At 45.0% G+C, this 22,032-nt stretch overlaps 1 protein-coding gene across 1 annotated transcript; it reads right to left on the bottom strand.

Annotated features, from left to right (window-relative positions):
- Positions 1–519: 519 nt before the first annotated feature.
- Positions 520–3,484, bottom strand: BTG4 (BTG anti-proliferation factor 4). The gene is made up of 4 exons (XM_040616147.1): positions 2,094–3,484; positions 1,365–1,502; positions 1,036–1,231; positions 520–878 (listed from the first exon to the last, which is right to left on the bottom strand). Exons 1-4 carry the CDS (start codon positions 2,264–2,266, stop codon positions 702–704), a joined length of 684 nt encoding a protein of 227 aa, XP_040472081.1. The 5' UTR covers positions 2,267–3,484; the 3' UTR covers positions 520–701.
- Positions 3,485–22,032: the final 18,548 nt, after the last annotated feature.

Below are 22,032 nucleotides of genomic sequence, written 5' to 3'. Positions count from 1 at the left end.
TTGACTCAATTTCACCAGAGCTATGAGAAAAATTTCCTAGGGGCACTAGTATTGCAAACTGACAGGCTAGGTGTCCTTGGAGAGAACTGCTCCATTTGTCTATGAGGTGCTGCTTCAGCTTACAGCTGTGGAAAGCTACAGCACAACATATTCACCCCTCTGCTGCCCATGAGCTTGTCTTCTTCCAAAAGATAAGCTACAGTCTAGAGGCAAAAGCCTAGCTGGAGCCACAGGGCAGTCTTTCACAGCTTCATTCAAGGGGGAGCAGAGTTGATTTGCAGATGTTTTGCTCACAACACAGCTGCCCACACTACCTTTGCCAGAAGGAAGCAGACTATCCTTCAGAGCAACTTGGAGGATGTTTTTATCTTCCTGGTCTTGCTTGTGTTTTCACCAAAAAGCTTTAACTCCCTTCAGGGCACTGATAGCAGATCAGACAGCTTTTATAAAAAAACATGAGTAAATTTATTGATAGATGCATTTCCTTTTTAACTTACAAGTAGAGTCTCACATAATTTTCAGCCTTATCTTAACATTAATAAAACATTTAAAAGGTCATAGACTAAAATCCCAAAGTTTCAGATGCACAGAGTAAGATGTAGGGATTAGACAGTGCCTTCTGGTTTCATGAAACTTTGTAGTGCCAGCTTTCATCCCATTGCTCAGTGTTTCAACAGCCTGTAACAGGCGCAGCCACAGGTCTACCGCTTGGTGTTGATCCAGTGGTACCTATCAACACACGGTCCTGTGAAAGCAGCTGTTGACCTGTAGACCTTGTAACCCCTGTGCTGGGCATAGTATGAGCCGTCAGTCATGTAGGTCTTCCTATGAAGATACTGAGACCAGGGCTGTAGGGGCGCCTTGTAGTAGTCACTGAACTAAATGGCAAGAAATGAGACTATGTTAAGGAGTGGCTGAGAAAGAGGGGAGATCAGCCTGACCACCAGTCACCAAGTCTATCACATTCTCCATGAGGGAACCAGAGGTCAGGTGCTAGCTCCTCCCAAAAGCCACCTACCATGACCGCAGCCTTACCTGGTAGATACTGTTGGGATTACTAACAGTAGGGATCGCTTTCGGCTCTTTGTTGAAGCCCTCCTCATCTGAAGAAATACCAGAATGATAGTCCAGTGCTGCTCTGTCCACAGCATAGCTGATCTGCTGAGGAAGCTCTGGGTTCTCCTCCCCTTCAAAGTGTGCAATGGTGAAGGGCCGGTTCCTCTCACCGTATCTGAAAGTGATGGGATTTGTGTAGTGCAGCTCCATGCTGTGGACATCTGACACTAGCAGAGCACATCCTCGCATGCTAGGACTCTAGTAACAGGCTTGGAGTTGATCAAGTCAGCCACAGCTCCCCAGCTTACCTGCAACACACCTCAAATGGATCAACCCACAGCGTCATCTCTTTGGGCAAACCGAGCTTATTGAAGTCCACTTTACTCTCCACACAAGCCTGCTCCAGCAGTGGATCTCTCCTCTGATGTTTGTTTATCCTTATACACCTAGGTGAGAACAAAGTGCAGGTGGATTTAAAATTTCACTGCAACTTTGCAAGCCCCACTCACACAGAAATACACTTCAGCTGACTATTTTCTCCCAGCCCACTCAGTCTGTGGATGCAAGTTGTTGTCACTCAGCCCCAACCTGCAAGTTAGCCTGGCTAGCTGGTTTATAAACCCAAAGAAGGTTTTATTTGTTTTAAAACACATAATGCAGCAACTCACTTCATTAGTAGTTTTAAAGAAAATTAGAAGCAGTGACAGCAACTACACAAGTCAGTTTAAGACCCCTTGAATTCTGCATTCAAGAAGTCAGAGGGCCACCCAGGGCACTCTCTGCACATTGTCTGTAGATCTCCACCTCAGCTCTCCAGCTGTACCTACACACTCTGAAGTTACTTTCAAACCAGACGTATCTTTACCAGTTCATAACACTCCTTCCTCAAGCTTACGGGACAGCCAAGTGGTTCTCTTCCAACTTCACGGCACTTATTTCCAACTCAAGGGCTCCAGGCACCAAAAGGTTCCTGACTGAACCCTGGATGTCCTACAAAGGCTCCATTCCCCCTCCCCTTCTACTAAACCTCCTCTTACCTGAAAGCTTGTCCTCTGGATGGGTTGTCCAAGTACCAGTGATTCTTATACTTCTCAAACAGTACTGTTGTCAGCCTAGCTGCAAATTTCTCCATTTTATGCTTGCTCAGCTTGTCTTCCTTTTTCACCAGCCTTGTGATGAAGAAGACTGTGGCAGCAATTTCATCTTTCATTTTAAATTGAAGCACACAAGGTGCTTTAGCTGTTGGATAGTCATCAGTAGAGATGAGACACTACACTAGAGAGATTTAACAACATGAAGGTACTACCAAGTTCCAAGGATAGATACTGCAAAGCCTGCATGTGACAGATAGAAGCTAGATAAGCCCAATTGCTAAACAACTGGAAAATATAGTTTGGGAGAGTGAAACCACTTCAAAGCATCACTAGAAAGCATTCATGCTAAGCAAGTTTATTTAGAATATTTAAATATTAAGAATATTTAAAAGTTTACAAGACGGTTTTCCTCCTTATAGAGCACAGTCAACAACCAGCAGTTCTTACAGTTACACAGCTCTTTTCTATACAAGAAAACTCACAAACATTAAAGACCACAAACATTACCTTCCCAGACCAGAGCTGTGGAACACCTGAGAAGCTTTATAAAGAACTCCAAAAAGCCACCAAGGAAGCAGATCCAGTGCAACAAGAACCTATACCATTTACATGAGGAAAACACCAACACCCAAACCCCCCCTCATTGCTTAGGGTTTATATAGAGCGGGAGATGATGGAGCTCTCAGGGATGGAACGATATTCAGGTGTGCACCATTTCACTAACGAATGTGCTGGTTTCAAAGCTGTTTCCAATCTACTTGGGTTTATTCCAGTATCAGGTCCTTCTTTTAGGGCATATTTGATGGATTCAGCACTGTATTCTGTTGTGTCCACCAGTCTATCTTGTTAATATCTGTGAAATATTTAAGCAAGATCCTCACCATAAGAAAAATGGTCCCAGGGTTATTAATTAATTATTAAAATTGCAATTAATTGCTTCTAGCAGACTTCACACAACACAGTTCCTTTCCTTATGAAGCCCTCATTTCTGGTATTCTTCATTTTGAAAATTACATGAGTCTGTATTCATCTTAACATTGATCTTCCTGGTGATCTGTATAAACGTGCACGGTATCAGTACAGATCAGTAGCGACCGTAGATGCTGCAGCCGAGCAATTCCAGTGCTCACATTTCAGTCTTGTGCATGGATTGTGGTACAAGGGATAAGAAAAATCAAGCACAGAGGCACAGATTTACAGAAGTACGCATCTTTGCAGGAGTGTACCTTAAACCGTGAATATCTGGTTATTTCTGGATTTCTTTTCTGCTTCAGTCATGTAGTTCCTTGTTCTTTATAGTTTCTTTCTGCACCATAAAAAAACAAAAACAAAAACCCCCCACAACCTTATCAAAGCATTTAGTAGAAACTCTGTTTTTAAGGAACGAGTAATAAATTACAAATAAAATAAAATAAAATGATGGCTTCTCTTTTTTTTCCCCACATATCAAAATACTTCCTTAGCGAATGGGGACCTTTCAATAACCACTCGAAAGCGAAATCAAAGTTGGAGGTAGATAATAAATCTCCAGAGAAAGTACCAGCACTGCCAGGAGCTGAGCTTTAACATCACCCACCAGCGTTTTGGCCACAAGAGTGTCCTTACCGTGCACTGCGCTGGGTGCTTGCAATGCCACATGAGGATTTTGTTCCATACACAAGCCCTGAGTCATTCCCTCCCTTGCACGGTTCGCCCAAGAGGACCATCATAGCCTGTTACATGCGTTTTGGAAAATGATGTAGGACAATAGGAAACAACTGCTGTGCAATGCCGGGAAGAATTTCCGTGCAACATTTTTTCGGCGTCGGTTCACTTCTTTCTGTGCAGCCTGTGCAGATCTGTCCTCGCTGTGCTGGCTGCATCCAGCACACCAAAATTAGCTCTGGGCAACAGATGAGCATTCTTGAACAGGCAAAATAGATTTTCATGCCCGAGGCCTGAATTTTATTCTAGAGATTAAACTTGCTTTAAAAATGTCAGGGAATTGATGGGTCATTTTCTGATCTGAATGGATTCCCTTGTAGACACTGAAGACCACGTTTACAACCACATCAGTTTTTCCTTGTTTTTAAACATCTGTTGCATGGTGACATCTCAAAGGAACAACAAAAAAAAAAAGTTCTGAAGTGACTTGAAATGTTTAATCACATAGATTTTGCTCCATCGCATAGATTTTGCTCCAGTGAAGCTGCACTGCATAAGCAGTGGGCGTTATAAAAATTGGGGCTTTGCTGCTCATTTTAAGAGCGAGTCCATTGATGAGGGGGCTTAGACTAACAGGTGCAGCTAGATACAGCTCTCCTCTAAGTAGAGTGTTCACAGGCTTGTTCTTGCTTCGTCTCATCCATGATGGTGGATTGTCAGTCTCCGCACAGCACTGGAACAACCTGCGCCCCCGAGAGACTGTGTCCTGCGACATTCCAGCTCTGCAGGATTTGCTCATAGCTCTGCCAGAGCTATACATTCCTGAAAAGCTTTCCAGAAGTCTCATCTAGCCACCCCTGAGGTCTCCACATGTTATTTCCTCAAGAGATGACACTTGCTTCATGAAGTATCTTAAATGTCCAAGAATTTTCTGCTGGAGTTATGAGCAGGTAGCCCAAGGTTTTGCAGAGGAGCAAGCTAGGATCCCTGCAAAGCCTGAGGCAACAGCAATGCACTGATCCCTTTTCTAGTGCCTTCGCTTCTAAGAAAATGCAGCTACCACAGATCCGGGGTTTTCTAACCCTGCTGACAAAATCAGTGCCCAGGAAAATATCAAATGAGAGCCAGATTTGCCACTAAAAATGACAGATAATGCACATAACCATAGGTTTTGACGTTCTTCTCAATAACAGTTCAGTGCATTCAGGGTTTCATGCACAGCCACAGCCACAGAGATCGTGGTGACTCTAGGGGTGATGCCACGTTTCTTGCCAAAGCTTAAGGATTTGCTTCTTAGCCTGGTTTCTGTCTTCATGTCATTTTTTCACAATATCATATTAATCTAACAAATGATATGACTCCTTATAAACCTTGTTTCCCTTTTATTCCTGAACTATCAAGGTTAAAATAACATTGCCACTGCAGAACAGCAGCAGGCTTCATAGGGAGTCCCTCCCCTGCCCTGGAGTTCAGAATTTGATCATAATTTTCCATGTAACAGGAATTACCCAGTTATTGCCTTTTCCTCGATAAATGCCCCTTTGAAGCAGTGGGACGCATCAGTCAGTGGGACTTTGACCTGGCTCCTGCCTTCCTACTTTCTCCAACTTGTCCAGGCAGGCCCCGTGAGTTGGGAAATGCTGTGACAAAAGAGTGAAGTGACTGGATTCCACAAAGGACAATCAAAGGGAAGGTCTGAATCCCGCCACCACCTCCCGCTGTTGAGTTACCGGTTCCCATAGTTAACACATAAACTGCAAGGCAGCAGCAAACAAACCGCTCACCCGAGAAACCCGATGGCAGCGGTGCGATCGGTCATGCACGGAGGTGCTATTGCTGGGATGTTAGGAGGCAGAGCCCAGCCCAAACTGCACAGGTTTATAACACCAAACACAGGAAAATTTAAGCAAAATTCTTGGCAATTCATCCAGCTGGCTCTGATTACTGAGGTTGTCATTGGCACAGAAATTAGGGTCTGTGGTATTTTTAATATCGTGCAGGAGTCCAAAGTTTCTGTTCAGAAGTTAGTATTTCTGCTAACGGCACGGAAACCAGAGGAGCAGAGAGTGTTTTGGGCTTCCCGTTCCAGTGACAAGAAAAATTGGCTCTTGTAATTAGGTAGATTCGTTGAACCTAAATCCTTCATAACGCTGTTAATTGTCACTGACTTGAGGAAAAGGTAGCCTTGGGTGCTCTGTTTGGAGTAAGCACTCTATTTGTAGTAAGCAGCTAAGAAACAGAACGTCAGACCCCGAATGTGAACAGCCCATCCCAACGTGAGACCCACTGAGGAACAGTCCATTGTTGCTCCCACTCCTTCCCAGTTGCATCCAAACAGAAACTGTCAGCATCCCAGCAGGTTTTGCAAAAACCACAATGAAAAGCCAGGTCTTCTGGCTGATGTGATGCATGAGAGAAAGGAATGGACATTTGTGCCTTTTGTTTAATGGTGCTGATGGGTTTTAGTCCTATTAGGAGAAGAAAAAACCCCAAACCTCTAAACCCCCCCTGCACTATGGTGCCCAGACATCCGTAGGGCTGATCCAGAGCTCGCTGAAGTCGATGGAAATCCATCCAAAGACTTCAGTGGGATTCAGATCAGGACCCTCACTCAGCACAAGCATTCTTAGCCAGATTAAATGATGGGTCTCCTGGGTCACCGGGCAAGCCTGGGCATGAACTGCAAAGGGAAGGAGCCGGTCACAGTTTCTGTAGTAACTGCAGGCCAAACCACGAGCAAACACTGTTTCCCTAAGCACGCTCCTGCACGAGCCACCCCTGCAGAATTTTTTGCAGTTTTCTGGCTTTAAAGGATTGAGTACATGGAACGAACAAAACAAGGCGCAGCTTGCTAGTGGCAATCTTCCTCCTGCAAGCCGTTTGATCTCTGTGGATGGATAACAGACAATTTCCCCAGGTAAGCCACTGTAGTTCGTTAACTATCGATAGAAAAAACCAGTAAGCCTGAGTTATTGCCAGGTGGGAAAACATCCTAGGTGGCAATCTTCTTAGAGAAAAACTTTACGTTGGCTTTGTCGGGCTGTACACTGTCCTGATCGCATACAGAAGTATCACCTAACAGCAGTGTACGATCAGTAGTAGTGCTGCACGAACCCAGCACCAAGTCGAGTGCCTCTGCCATCACGTCAGAGGGCAGAAGAAACCTTCTATCTGCATGTTAAAAACTTCCACCTTGATCTAGATCATACAGTCTCTGTGCAAAGAATTATTTTTGACTGAAACAAGTCAGAAACTGGTCCAATCAAAGCGACAAACTACAATTTTAGTATGTTCATTGCTCACAGATTTTTCCCTTTCAGCCCCGACAAAAGGGCTTAAGAACAGACATTTCAGAAATTAACCATGTTCCAATCAAGGTTTTCACCTTTACTTGATCACTTAGTCACCCCCTGGGTGTTCTGTAAAAACCTGATAGGTGCTTACAGATAAATTTTCTGGTTAAAGTGTTGAAAACGAGCACCATATTTATTATGCAAAGCACACGGGACAGTATGACCGTACTAATTACACCGGTGGGGACGAGCCTTCCACCCAACGAAAACACTCCCTGGTGTAAAAGGTCTTTGCAACAAGGTCTGTGCAGCAAACCCGGGCGGTGTGACAAAAGGGTGTCACACAGGGCAGATGCCAGAGGGAAGATGTGACTTTAAGGAGGTGTGTTCCACGGGTGGAAGAGATGCTCCGGCTCGAGCTCCGTCTGTAACAGTTGACTTCAGGAAGTTTCCACCCTCATTCCATGAGCTGCCACCTTCCTTCGCAGATGAGGAAAAACTCTGCAGTCCGTGGGGCTGCCTGACAATGATTATCACGTCTCAATGCTTTTAATTCGGTTCATATTACAATATAGGAATTGGGGAAAGCTTAAATTTTTTTGACGAGGTTCTTAGGTGTCTGAGCACCATATATTCCTAGAATTTAATTTAAGAACATCAGTCTTTAGCAACTTGAGCAATAAACTAAACTTAAAACAAAAGGACTGGTTCTGGTCTAGCGTGTTCTAAAATTAAATAGCAAAGGAAAGACTGCAAGGCTGCCTGGGTGTATTTTGTGCAGTCTAAGAGCTATTGCTGTAGCATTGTAAATTTTTTTGCTAATGTAATCATGTTATCAAGTGTTGATTACTTTTGTCACTTCTTTCTTCCTCTCCATTTGCATGCCACGATTTTCAGAAACGACAAGAGGTTTGAGCCATCCGGCTGGCCACGATTGACATGGGTCTCGCAGAGGTGTGCAGTTCTCAGAGAGGGTGGGATGCCCAGAAATTTCTAAAGGACAAGCCCTTCCAAAGCATCTCAGGTCAATTAGATGCCCCAAACCACGTGGCACTTAAGACTTATTCCCACAGTGCTGGTGGATCCCATCACCAGCTGAGGATCACATCTTGACACCGTTGCTAACAGAGCTGAGAGGAGCGTGGGTTTCTCCTGCAGTTCCTTCTCCCACATAAAAAGGGGCTGTGCAGGGCACAAAATGTCTTTGCTCCTGCCCAGCCTCCGTCGGCAGCGTGGCACGGAGCAAAGGACAGCCTGAAGTGGGGACACTCAGCACCCTGCCGAGCCGTGCAGCCTGCCTTCAGCCCCTCCACCCCTGAGCGGCAGCAGGATGGGATTGTGCTGGTGCTGATCGTGAGGAAGAGCAAAGGGGCTTAGAGAAACAAGACCCGAAATGTGACGGAGCAAGAGGACTGCAGCGAGCTGCACAGGTCAGGAGCAGGCGTGCAGAAGTGGCCAAGCCCCAAGAAACAGGGAGAGAGGTGGTGGGGGTCATCCTTGGGTGATGTAGAGCATGTGTCATCGTTGGGTGATGTGCAGCATGTGTTGTCGTTGGGTGATGTGCAGCATGTGTCATCGTTGGGTGACGTGCAGCATGTGCCTCCCACTGCATCCAGTGCCAGGAGCACAAGATATTAATTGCTCCAAGCTGTTATTGTTCTTTTCTGGGGTCCCCTTCTGTGGCAGCTGGACCGCTGGTGTGAACACAACCTGGCTGAAGCGCCGGTCTCCAGGTGCCATCCCTGGGCTGCCACATGTGACACTGAAGCCTGGGTCACCTTCGGTGCCTGCGGCACAACCTGCAGCCGCTCGCCCGCAGGAGCAGGGCACAAACCCCGTGCGTGCCCTCTATTGACTTTGCCTGTAGAAACGTTCTTTGGCAACCGAGCTTCCTACGGCACGAGCCATCGGCTCCTCCGCGCACAAGCCCCGGCTGAGTGGCCATGACGACAGGGTGTACACAAAGGTGATGGGCGTGGGGCTGACCCACAGCCCAAACTGGGGACACTCCAGCCCAAGGGACCCAGGGAAGAGCTGGGCACTCAGGGGCCACCTAAGGAGCTGCCCCCGGGGACGTGCCTGCCACTGCCGGGTGCTCGGCGCGTGGGTTGCTGAGCTCGCCGGGGAAAAGGGCAGGGAAAGAAGAGTGAAGGAGCTATCTTCCCTTTCCATTGAACCTTTTTTATAAACACTTTATCATAAATGCAGCCCTTATTGGGTTTATGACAAGGTAAGCTTCCTAAGGGTAAGTCCTGAGCTCTTTTTCTGCATTTGCACAATAAGGCATTTATGGGTGAAAGCTAGCAAAATCGTTTGACTTGCAGACAAACTTTTCCTTGTAACTTCACAGACTGCCTCATTCCTGACTAAGGAATAGCCTGATAAACCTGTATCAAACAGTTTTATCACGTTACTAATTGCATACCCGTGTATTAGACACAAGGCATAATTTATTATAACCACTTACACACAGTTTTGTTCTGCAGAACGGATTTGGTAACTTCTTTAGCTACCACAGATCGGTGTAAAAGGTTTGAGCAGCCTGATACCCGATGAACAGCGTGATCTGTGCTCCTGTCTTTTTCCAGGAAAAAAGGCTTTCTGAAGCTCAGGGAACTAGTGAAATTCTACCCTTCCTACCATGGCTGTAGTTACATGCATTTTTTTTCTGAAAACCTGTAAATGGAAATTGCACAAAGCCGGTGCTGCAGGACATTAACTCAAGTGCTCCAACTAGAGAACAAGGATAATTAGGATCACTGTGACATCAGCACTAACAGCCGACATGCTGTAAACCAAGCAGAACATTATTCCTGCTGAACATTTTGTCTTGGCTCATATTTGCAGCTGTATTTGTACTTCGGCTCTGAACACAGCTACCACTTAGTCCACACGCGTGCAGCAAGCGCTGCCTGCAGAGACTTTTCTCATTCCCCAATTCCATCGTGGTGTGTTATAATAATTTAAATTTTACTCTTTCATCGCTTTGTCTTTGCACTCCCAAAATGATCTTTGTGATGCATCCACCACAGCGTTCAATTATTAAGAGCAATTAACTTGTGATATAAAGACTTTGGATTCAGTAGAATAGCACTAAGGGTGATACGAGCAGCGTTTTCCATTATTGTCAACCGTTTGTTGTTAGAAGAGCATTTGAGGAGATGGAGTATGTTAATGTAGCTATTGGAAGTTCTTCCTTTTTTTCTAGGTTTGGATGTCATGACCCCATCGCCGGAGCAGTGCTTGGTTTGTAGGCAGTGTAGTTAGCTGATTGTCCCCACCACTCCGCAATCACTAACTTCACTGCCATCAAAACAAGGCACAGGGTGCCCTGCTCCAACCTCAGCACAGAAAACAGCACAGCAAAACCTCCTTACCTCTAGTGTCAAATTATTAATGATGTTTGTTCATTTACAGCTTCATTTCCAGCATTTTAACTGTCCAACAGAAGCGTGCGGTGTGTCAATATCAAGTGATAAATAGCAATATCAAGTGAAACCTTAGATTTCTTGAAGCTGGTGCTAAAATTGTTAGGAACTTTAGCTTAGGAACTTAGGAACATGCCCTGGAGCAAGCACGCTGTTTCTTGTGTTTAAATTGTTTAGGCGCTGATGACATATTGTGTACTGAAGTGCTTATGCACCAAGGTTGGACTAAGAATTTTTTTGGTTGTACCCTCCTGTTTATCTGTCAGGTATTGGGAAAATAATTCTCATTTAGCTTTCTCGTCTTATTTAACGAGCTAGTAAGTGAAGGGGGGTTCAGCAATGATTAAATATTAAACTCACTGTATGCTATAAATGTTTTCAGTCTGACCACTTTGCTTACCATTCAGGAATTTTAATAATGGAGAAAATACTTGAGAGTGTTAGAACCTGCTCTAAGAGGGGTTTTGTTGTGTTTTTTTTAACAAAACCCCAGTCTCCATCAGAGGAGGAGTTGGAAGGGTACAGCCTCTTACATCAGCCTGGTTACTAGGCAGTGTAGTTAGCTGATTGCCAAAGGTAGCAATCACTAGCCACACAGCCAGGTAAAAAGGTTTGGAAGGTGCCTCAATGGAAATCATGCGCACGGGAATTCTGACGGCCGCGGCACAGGCAGCGCCAGCACCGTCCTCCCGCTTCCTCGGGGACATGGGGCAGGAGCAGGCTGAGCTGGGCAGGCCCGTCTCACCGAGAGGGGACACCAGGATGCAACCCCGTGTGGCACCGTGGGGACAGCGCCAGGACAGCCCCGATGGTGACCGATGGGCCCCTTGTCGTGGCTGGCTCAAGCCCAGCCGATGTGGGCTTCATCTTCCGGACCTCAGCCGTGCTCCTGCCACCACGCGTGTCCTGACCAGGCTCTGCCACCCTGGGACATGAGGGGACCCTTCCCCACGAGGGGACACTGCCTGTTAAGGGTCCTTGACACATCAGGGGACCCTGCCCGTGAGGGGACCCTTCCCCACAAGGGTCCCTGCCCCGTGAGTGGACCCGACCCCACGAGGGAACCCTTCTCCCCAAGGGGACCCTGCCCTATGAGGGGTCCCGGCACCATGAGGGGACCTGGCCCCATGAGAGGACCCTGCCCATTAAGGGATTCTGCCCCATGAGGGGACCCTGCCCTGTTAGGGGACCCTGCCCCATGAGGGGACCCTGCCTGCAGCCCTACACTGCCCCTGGGGCCGCACACCTCCCTGCAGGGTCCTGCACCTTCCTTGGGGCCTCATGTTCCTCCTGGGACCCCTCTCCGGAGCCTCTCACCTCTCCTGGGGTCCCCTCACAAACCTCCCCAAGGCCCTGGGCTCTTGCAGGTCCCCACATCCTTTGCCTGAGCCCTGCACCCTCCTCAGACCCCCCTCCCCAGACCCCCCCCCCCCTCCCTGCATCACCACCACCCACCTGCCCAGCCACCCTCAATGGGATGCTGCTTTCCAAAGAACTGCCCACAGCTTTCCAGAAGTATGGAGCGCTGCGTGCCCCCAGCTCGCAGACCTTCCATGCCCAGGTTCCTGCGGGGAATTACTTCTCAGGGATGAATAATTAGCCATGACAATGAGCTCAGGATCTCTTGCTCATTTGCCTCTCATCTGTCCGGTTTGGAAAGGGGGGGGGGAGGGGGGGGGGGGGGGAAGTGAGAAATGGAGAGTCTTGGAAGATGGAGAAAACTAAAGTAAAAGAAAAATACCTTCAGCAGGTAAGAATGACCGATCCTGACTCTTTTTTCATAAATACAGCCCGTTTCATGATGCTTGGCTAAAACTGATTCCCGGCCGGGTCGTGCTGCCTCGGGGCAGGGCTGGGAGCCTGAATTCCTTCCTAGCAAGCACATACTGTCTGCTCTGATTTAGAAACAAAAAATCGCCAACTGAGAGCGCCCAGATCCAAAAAGTGGATAGTCTGGGGGGGAGGATGGGGACCGGCAGGGCTGCACGCACTTTCACACCCAATATCTTGGCGTAGAGACATTGGAGCACAGCTCAAAGCAAAAGTTTCTTTCTTAGTTGCCTTAGTTATTAATAGATCTTCTCCATGAGCCTGTGCCCAGCAGCAGCTGGCGCCAAGAGTTCATTAAGTGAGAGAAGCGGGAAATTTAGTAGCGGGTGGTTATTAAATCAGCTCCCACAGAACTGCTTCTGCCTTAGCCTGTCACTCAAGGACGGGCTTGGTGATATTTTTAGAGAGGCATAAATCAAGAACTGCTAGACCAAGCCATTTCAGATTTTACAGGAACTGCTTAGCTGCAGAACGAACTGTAGATCTCAGCACACAACATCCAAACCGAGTTTATGGGCGATGCCCATCCAAAGGAAGCGTGACTGGGATATTGTGGCACCTTTCAGGTTGGATCCTTCTGGACTGCCCAGAGCCTTCTGACTCAGCGGAGTTCTACCGAAGCGAACACCCACGGGCCGTGGCACGCTATGGCCCTCGCAGCACTGCAGCGAACAGCTCCCGTTCTCTGATCGGTGGATAGGTTCAATAAAACGTAGTATGCCGTGAGGTATAGCTACTCATGTTTATGCAGTGATTCAAGCCTTAAATTGGCCATGAAAAGCAGCAAAATAAGCGACACAGTACCCAGATCTCCGAGATTCATCTCCTGCAAAACAGCAGGGTTGGACCGAGCACACAGAGCTTGGGGTTTCTCCTGCTTTGCAAGAAAAAGAAGATACAGACAGCGGTCGTGCTTGCTATGGACACGATAGAAACTCTTGCCGAACTGATCTGGCTGGTTAATTAGTGTCCCACACATACGCCATAAATAAATTCACACAAGTAATGCAAACTAAGACAACTAGTATTAAGCATTGTAACAACATTCTCAGCCTGGCTCTGTAATTATACTTTTTTTTTTTTTCTCTCATTTTAGTAAAACGTTCCACGTTCTTACTGAGAAGCCTCCAGCCTGGCTTTGGGCAGTGGGCCAGATGAGAGCAATCTGCAAGAGGTGCAGAAAGGTGCTGAGGTCTGCAAATTCTTTCCAGCAAGTCAGCAACCCTCCTTTTCCAATTAATAATTCCAAAATGCATCTCATCTGTTATCATCAATTAGCCTTCTTTCTGAATTCTGGCTGAAGCTAGCAACAGTCCCCTGAATCCTGTGTTCATCTTTTCAAAATTCAGTAACAATAGACGGTAGCATGGTTTTGCAACTTTGGGCAGCTGGCAGCCATGAGGATGACTGATTAGTTTCAATCAGTTAATTACTTTATTCAGCTACAGGGCATGCTATAAGACTGACATAAGTCTAAGAAAATTAAAATTAATGCACTGAACGAAATCAGAACGATGCTCACAGTGTTATCGGTCATAGGTGTCATTTGCTGTTCAAATGCAGATTTCAGCCTTGATTAGACAGCCGGTTCCTGCAGGATATCCCATGGGAAAGCAAAACCTGGAAGCTGTTGTGTGGGTCTGGGAAGTGAATGTTGTCTCCACAGTGGCACGGGGACAGGGCTCTTTAGAAAGCAAGCTTTGCTGCAGCAAGACTGTTATTTCACAGACTGACAGTGAATTTTCTTAGCAATGCTTATTTTGATTAGTTAGCCGATTTTGTATGAGATAGCGGTGAGGCACATGGCAAAAAGGCTGTTGTCTTTTGGGTGATTATTTCACTGGACTGCTCTGTAATTCGTTAATTCCCAGAGGCTTTGCAGGATATGATTAACAAGGAAATTTCAGAACTATAAACACAGCAAATCTGAGTAATCAGTTTAATGCCTCTAAAATAGGAATCCTTTGCTTATCTGAATAGGTCTTTGAATTGCCGGACATTTTTCCAATCTGGCCACTTTTTCTTTTGATCTTGGTCTTATCTGGCTATTGGTAGTTACTGTGTGCAAAGGTGCCATCAGGAATGACCTGCAGACTCCTTACTGGCTTGGACTGGTATCGCCCCGAGCTCGCCCGACGATCTGGTCTCCTGGCTGGACCAGGCTCCTGCTGCTGGGCATGCACCGCTTGCCTTGCTTGGGTGAGCGTCAACTCCCCATCCTCGCGAATAAAAAAAATACACCTATTGTGATCTAAGACGTGGCGCGGTTTTGCTTTTCTTTTACTCAGCTCAGGTATTTCACTTCCCTTTTCTGAAAGAGGAAAAACAGTGAAGGAGAAGAATTGGAATCCTAGGATATTGGGTGGGTGTTACTTTCTCATATCAGGACACCCAAAAACCCAGGGCTTGACTTCGGTCTTTTATGCTGTCGTTTGCAGTAAACTGTTGGGGGAAAGGAAAAAAGCTGGTGTTTTTTTTATTAGGCTTAAAGCTGATTAAAACTTGGAAAGCGTTATTGAAGAAACCACTTTAAATGATGAAGATTGCTTAATTCCTAAAACCAAATTGCATGGAAAAAATTGCCATCAGGCAAAAGAATCCACTGTGCTAAAAAAAAGGGGGGTCCCCCCATTAATTCTACATCATCTTAACCACTTTTAGATTATTTTACATTGTCTTAACCACTTTTAGATGGAAAAGAACAAATAAGAAGCTTTCTCTTTTTCTTTTTTTTTTTTTTTTTTTTTTTTTTATGTCATGCACTGAGATGTGCTCCTTTCTGGCATTGGTTGAAGGTGTTCCCAAAATACTTCCTGGAATGTCTGTTTTGTAACAAATTGCTAGGAGTTTATGAAAACAGTTTAATATGCTTTTACTCAACTTTAATCTGTGATGTCTCACTGTAGCTGAAAGCTATTCATTTCCATAAGGCAAAAATACACCGACGTGCTCAGATGTCTGGGAATCAGATTACTAAATAATTCTCAGTAGGAATATATTCTCCCTAGGAAATTATTTTTTCTTCCAGATGTATAAGAAGAGGAGCTTTAACAGGTTCTAGGATGTGTACTTCTCTTCTTGTATAGAGAAGAAACTGGACCATTGATTGAAGAGTCATTAAAAGTCCCATAGTTCAAAACTGGATTAAATTCTATCGCCTTTGAAGTTAACACAGTTTTAAATCGCTTCTAGGGAGTAGCAGAAATTAGCTTAATCCGAAGACGCACCCTGCAGACAAAAGTTCTCACTGGTTGCACCTCTCAAGTGAAAAAGTTTTTGTAATGGGTCGTCAGGCGTATGTGAGTCCTAAATTACCCCAATTCCATAATGTCAGGATGCTACAGAATAGGATTTACCAACTTCAGGATGTTCATCTTGACCTTTGGAGTGATTCCATCTGGCCAAAGGAATGAATGATTATTTCAAACCTCCTGTAAATCCAGGAAGAGAAGGATGCTCTCCCAGGCGGTGTATTTTCAGGATCCCAGGAAGAAAGAGAAATCGAGGTACTTGATCCAGTAACCTGTTATGCCTCTTTCTGCTGTATGCTCACTCCAGTTCTCAGCTTCAATGAAGAACTGGAAGTTTACAAATAAGTATTGCACGCTTTTACTTCGTTATTGTGAGCTTATTGTGGCAAATATATTACTTTTCAGCCCAGGAGAAGGAGAAGGAAAAAAATACTAGCTTTCCTAAGGAAACCAAGAGGAGAAAGGATTGCCATAAATCTGATATTTTTATTTTGTATGCATCTCATTTGGACGCTTTTTATTTGGATTTGTATTATGGATGCATCTCAAGGTTTGTGCTCTCTGACAACACAGAGTTCAAAGGACCATAGTCCAGTATATGAGGGTTCACGGGGTGTTGCAAACTATACCGTGGCATCAGCCGTGCACAGCAACAGCACCTCGGTATGAACGGAACAAGCATGTGGAGAAGTTGGCTTTATCCCACAAATTCCGGAAGCAAAGAGGATCCTGCAGGCGGTGTGATTCCGAAGGGCTCAGGCCAGACAGCAGGAAGCAACAGGCACAGCAGCGAAAGGAAAGTTAAGCAAGCTAAAAACCATTATCGGGCAATTGCAAGTCAGAAAAAACACAAGGAGTAAGACAGTGATACTATAAATACATATAAATACATATAAATACATATAAATACATATAAATACATATAAATACATACAAAGATCTATAAAGACATACAAAGACATACAAAGACATACAAAGACAAAGCTTTTGAGGATATAACTGACTTTCTTGATGCTACACTGTATTTTTGTGGGGTTTTATCTATAATTTCATCAGGTACCATCCACTGGCCTCGATTATTTGCCGCAAGCCAACAGAACAGAAGGGTCACTGAGGACGGGTTGCATCCCAAAGGGGTGACTTGGTACATCCCAGTTTCCACAGAAAATGTGGAGATGCTTGTGGGAGCAGCAGGCAGGAACTGAGGCTGACAGCACTGCTGGAGGCAGACCGGGAGCAGGGATCTTGAAAACTGGAAGAACTGGGGGCTGAGAAGGGAAATAGAGCAGCAGCAGCGAGCACAGCCCTGCCAGAACGGCGCTGAGGACTCTGGCAGCACTTTGCTGTATTCTATACAGAGACTATACGAAAGGACTTCCATTATTTAAATTAAACCTCAAATTAAAATTAAACCTAACATTAAAATTAAAACTAAAATAAATAAAAAAATCAGTACAACTGTGTGTAACTGTCTAAATTGCTCGGTTTAATATGCCAAAGGAATCTTTGCAGCCTGTTGATTGTTAGTCGCTCTGATTTTCTTCGTTGCTGCCTCCAGGTTTTTTCCCACTGAAAAACTAAATCACAGTTTATATCAAAGTTATTAAGCTGGCGGCAGGTTTCACATGCTCGGCTCCCTAAAAAGCTCTCATAAACTAAATCTGAGCAATGAAAGGAAGCACTCCATTCAGGGACTTCTATCATTATCGGTAGTGGACTCTAGATTTACTGATTTGTAATGTTTTTGCTTGGCCTGGCTGGATGTTTATCAGATGAAGAAAATCCAAGAATAAGAGGTCTGTGTTACATTAAGGCACTTCTTTCCTTCAGTTGTAATTCACAAGATACAAAACAGAGATAGATGGTTTACCCCATAGAAGGTTAAACATCCGTCCTCCTGGAGAACCACATATCCTAATTAACACAATTTCATTACTCAATAGTAGAGAGCAGAACTGAGATTTTAAAGCTGATAAATGCAGTGATTTGAGAAGAAACTTGGAAAACAACATTTCAAACGATACTTTCAGAAATGACGTATTCATTTCAGATGTAAAAGCCTCCTTTTTTCTTCCCTCTTCTTTAAGCTTTGAAGTTGGTTCATATTAAGTACTTCCTCTTCTCAGAGTTTACTAAAATGTTGAACCAAGTATATCTGCTTTGTCCAAAATCTGTGCATCAAAGCTAGGCCTGAAACAAAATGTGAGTCTCCTTTTTCCTGACACAATGATTTATGTGAATTTTAATTTATATATTAATTTTATATATATTAAATATATATAATTTATATATTAAAAATTATTTTATACTCTCAACTACTTGGGTACCATATTAGCACATCAAAAAAAACACCCAAACTCTTCGCTGTTGCTAGTGTAGTCTTCTGGTTTGGTCTTTGTACAAAGCTATCCTCCAGGATAAACAGTAAGTTTAGAATGAACTAGTGGTAATTAATAAGCCTTTCTTTTTAGAAAGAGCTGGTTTCTCATCTACATCAACCAAAGACCAAAAGCGATCACGTAAGGCAAAGAAAATACTTAAATTGTGTTTGGATTTGCTTTTTATTTTTTGTTCTATCTAAATAGTCAGACACTATTTTGGGGGGAAAGTTGTTCTGGTGTTTGGTGGTGGTAGTAGTAGTAGTAGTAGGGCTGTTACTGCTACTGCTACTATTACTGCCATTACTATTGTTATTAAGAAAGTAACTGCTCAGTTTTATCCTTTATTAATACCTCTTATTATAAAATGTAGGCATTAAAAGGCTGAAAGTCTGCTGCTATTGTTCTGTCCTTTACTTTCTATTTATGTTCCATTTATTTCTAAATACTGGTTAAGGGAAGGAAGTGGAAGCTTGGACATTTTTTTAAAGTTACGAAGACTTCAGTTTTGCTATTCTGGCTGGAATTCAGAAAGTCAGGAAAAAGCCCGGTTGTCAAAGTGTTTCCCTATTTCTGGAAGGGACAGAAAGTACCAGAAAGCCTGTTCCGTTCCAGTGCACGTCTTGGTTGGAGGAGGGAAGCCCCGCTGTGACCTTGTCAGCAGGACCACGCTGGGTGGATGCTTTCTTTGGTTATCTTTTTCCAAATTTTAAGATGTTTCCACGTTTATTGCACTGCTATAGGTCCAAAAACTGATCAGCAAAGTAGCGTTGGATGCCATCACATCACGTTGCACAAGACGACTCATTCGAACCCTTTGGGACATCAGCGTTACAAACCTGGGCGCACCGACCCAGAGGGTTTAATCCTGAAAATTATTCCGCCCGGGTGCAATGCAGCACTCTTGTGGAGCCCTGTTGAAATTGTCTCTGCCGTCACACGCGTCTGTAAGATCCAGCTGGTGACCTAAGGCGTTCGGAAGCCCTGAAGGCTTGGGGAATGCGTGGGCTGACGTGACCCGAAGCAGAGCTGCTTGTGTTCAGGGCAGTGCCAGAGGTGCACCAGCCGCTCACCCGGCGGGGAAGGATTCCGTGGTTCCCAACAAACATCAGCCCCAGGAGTGCCGGCAACTTGGTTACTATATCCCACCGTTTCCTTTCTGGCGTTTGGCTGAGACCTCCTGAACGACGCACGGGCCGTTATTTTCCAGTGTTCACAGGAATCTCTTGGAATAACCAGTATCCCCGCGGCTGCCAGGCTGGGACTCGCCGGCACAGTCCCCCGCTGAAGGTCATCCAGCCCCTGCTGCTGCCAGCCTGGGATCCAGCAGGATTCGAAAAGGAAGCCAAAGGGATTCTCTCTCTCTTTAGATTAAAAGGCAATTTATTTACCCGCCCCTGCACATTAATTTTTTAGCTGATTCTTTTGCCGTTCACGGCTAACACATCCCACCCTGCGCTGTGGAGTTGATGCAGTCGCTTTTGCCCTTAAAGGACATCAGCACTGCCCTGTCCACCCCAAAAATCTTAATCTCCTTCCTGGAACAGTTGTGTCAGTCAGATGACATGACACATGACATGACACCCATGAGGGTGGTCCTGAGGGTGCACCTGGGCCACGGGCCGAGCGACAGCACGAGGAGTTAAGAATAGCCACACTTTCCATGGAATTGTTCTTTATACCTAAAACCTGCCTCGCCTTTGAAAGTGCTGACAAAGGACCTCACAGCCCTTGATTCAGCAATTTCTTCCTTTTAGTGAACCCATTTAAATTCTTTAAGTGAAGCCATTTTTCTCATCCTGGCACCCGTTTAAGCGAGGTGGTGTCGGTGAATGCCCACGACGTGGAGGCTGAGCAGTGAATCCGCGCTTACATCTGCCTTCCCGTTTAACCTATGGATAGGAAAGCTGGGAAGGGACAGTCAACAATTCATTCCGCAAGCAAATATCTCAGGAAAATCCCAGCCGTTAGGGGGAACTCATTTCCAGAATGACTATTAACCTCCGGCGTTAGCTACAAAAGAAAAATAGAAGCATCTGGAACAACTGGGGAGGCTGAAGGTGTAACGGCTGCCGAGGTGAGCCGCTGCAGGAGCAGGTGGAAGGGAAGAACCCACAGAATCCCTCCTTCCATCACCAGATCCTTCCAGAGGGAAAGCTTCGGCTGCCCTGGAGCTGTGCCAAGGACGACCGGGGAGCGTTTTGCCTGACGCGATGGTCGATCGCAGGGGAGAGTTCAGATCCGCGCCTCACGCAGCACCTTATGGCCTCTGAAGAAAACCGCAGCCCAGTTTATTAAACTATTACCTTTTTTTCTTTCAAACGTTTTAATCTGGATAATACACGTCGCTGTGTTTACTGAAGCAAACACCCAGAGCGCAGGGTCTTGATTACTACTGTATTTAATTAGAGTATCTGTTTTTTGCAATGGGCCATTAGCACTCGTTACTAGGAAATGTGATCACACCACTCTACTAACGTCTCGTCAAATATTCATAGGCTGTGTTGACCAAAATGATCCTCATTTCCAGTGGCAACTCAGGTGGATGGCTGAGAAAATATTTCCTATTTTGAGAAGCGCTACATTTGTCAAAATATTCTCCCTGGACAGAACGCACTTTTCTTTATTCCTCCAGAAGGTCCTTTTTTTCCTGGTTGCTCATCTTTTTCCCCAATCTCAGCACTCATGATTTGTGTATGTATTTTCATAGGCCTTCATTTGCCAAGTGTTTAAAAATAGACACAATGATTTCTTCCTTACAGTGCTCAGAGGAAATAGCTGGAATAGTTTAGTGCTTTGGGGTTTTTAGCTTTGTTTAACTGGTAGCACAGGGAGGGGGGTGGATTTCTATTGCTTTAAATCTACAAATTGCTACGGATCTATCAATGTAAAGTTGTGCATACTAATAAAAAGAGGAAAAAAATTTCCTTACAGAAAGGCATTAAGCACTTCTATGCTGATGTATAATTACATCCCTATTGGGAATTCAACTGGAATAGCTTTCAAAAATTTCCCCAATAAGTTATGTACCTTTAGCAATATAATTAGACGAATGCAGTACGTGCATGTTGAAAGGGTTTTATTCAACTGCTTTGTTGCAGGAATTGCTGAGGAATTCGGGATATGAATCCTGTGCCGTACTTCAGCTGGCAAAATGTGGATTTTCTGTCAGCTCGTATGTTGCCTTTGAGGTTTTCCTCAGTGAACTTTTCCATAGGTTCCAGTACTCGGGTGGGCAATCTTTTCTGTGGGTTCTCTGGAGCAGCGTTCGGTGGGTTTTGCTTTCTACACGCAGCCAGGCGCTTCCAAGGCATCTCCACGTTTAGGTACACATGTAAGTACCCAACGTGATGACACAGACCAGGCTAAAGAACTCTGCACCCTGGCAGCTATTTCACACCGACTCTTTGCAGAACCGGCCAAAAAGTCCAAACCCAACCGATTTTCAGGACACCAGTGTGTCCAAGTGACATTTCACGTAGATCAGCCCCATCAACAATTTCCTTCATCTGATGCTGTTCTGCTGTTTGCAGCAGGGTCTGAAGCTGATCTCGGGGATCAAGAAGCAGTAAAGGCCCTGAAATAGTTCAGCTGAATTGTCTGATGGAGAGAACTAAAGGGTTTCTTTGTCCCAGAAAAAATATCCTGCCATCCGAACCATGTTGCTTCGGACTTCAGGCCACGTCCGTTCCTCATTTAATTCCATAGTAGTTGCTCCTAATGAAACATGGCATGAACGGGATAAAAGCTGCAGACTGCCTGGCCACAGCTTTTTTAGCCGATCCAGAAATTTCTTTCTTTTTTTTTTTTTTTTTTTTTTTTTTCTGTTAAAGTTAAAAGAAATGCTTAATTCAAAACCATTTGAAATGATGCAATTATTTACTCGGTAAACTATTCGTTCTTAACGCGCTTTTGTTGGTCTTGGAAGCACTGGTTTGTATTGTCCTCTTGCTGCCCTGTTGTCTTGGCGCTACAGCGACGATCAATGTATGCCAAGAGCTGCTTGTTGAGGCTCAAACTCCCTCTGAATTATTATAGTCACGAAATTAAATGCAAAA

Source organism: Falco naumanni, chromosome 16 (assembly GCF_017639655.2).
Source record: "Falco naumanni isolate bFalNau1 chromosome 16, bFalNau1.pat, whole genome shotgun sequence".
In the NCBI taxonomy this organism is placed as follows: Eukaryota; Metazoa; Chordata; class Aves; order Falconiformes; family Falconidae; genus Falco; species Falco naumanni.
The sequence above is the reverse complement of the archived record's forward strand: the minus strand, read 5'-3'. Positions and strand labels throughout refer to the sequence as shown.

Bases quoted from the DNA above. Each gene is read 5' to 3' on its own strand.
- BTG4 (XM_040616147.1), bottom strand. From the start codon at position 2,266: ATGAAAGATGAAATTGCTGCCACAGTCTTCTTCATCACAAGGCTGGTG. The intron at 1,232-1,364 runs GTAAGCTGGGGA...CATCACTTTCAG, and splicing joins CCATTTGAGGTGTGTTGCAG to ATACGGTGAGAGGAACCGGC. The intron at 879-1,035 runs GTAAGGCTGCGG...CTTGCCATTTAG, and splicing joins ATCCCAACAGTATCTACCAG to TTCAGTGACTACTACAAGGC.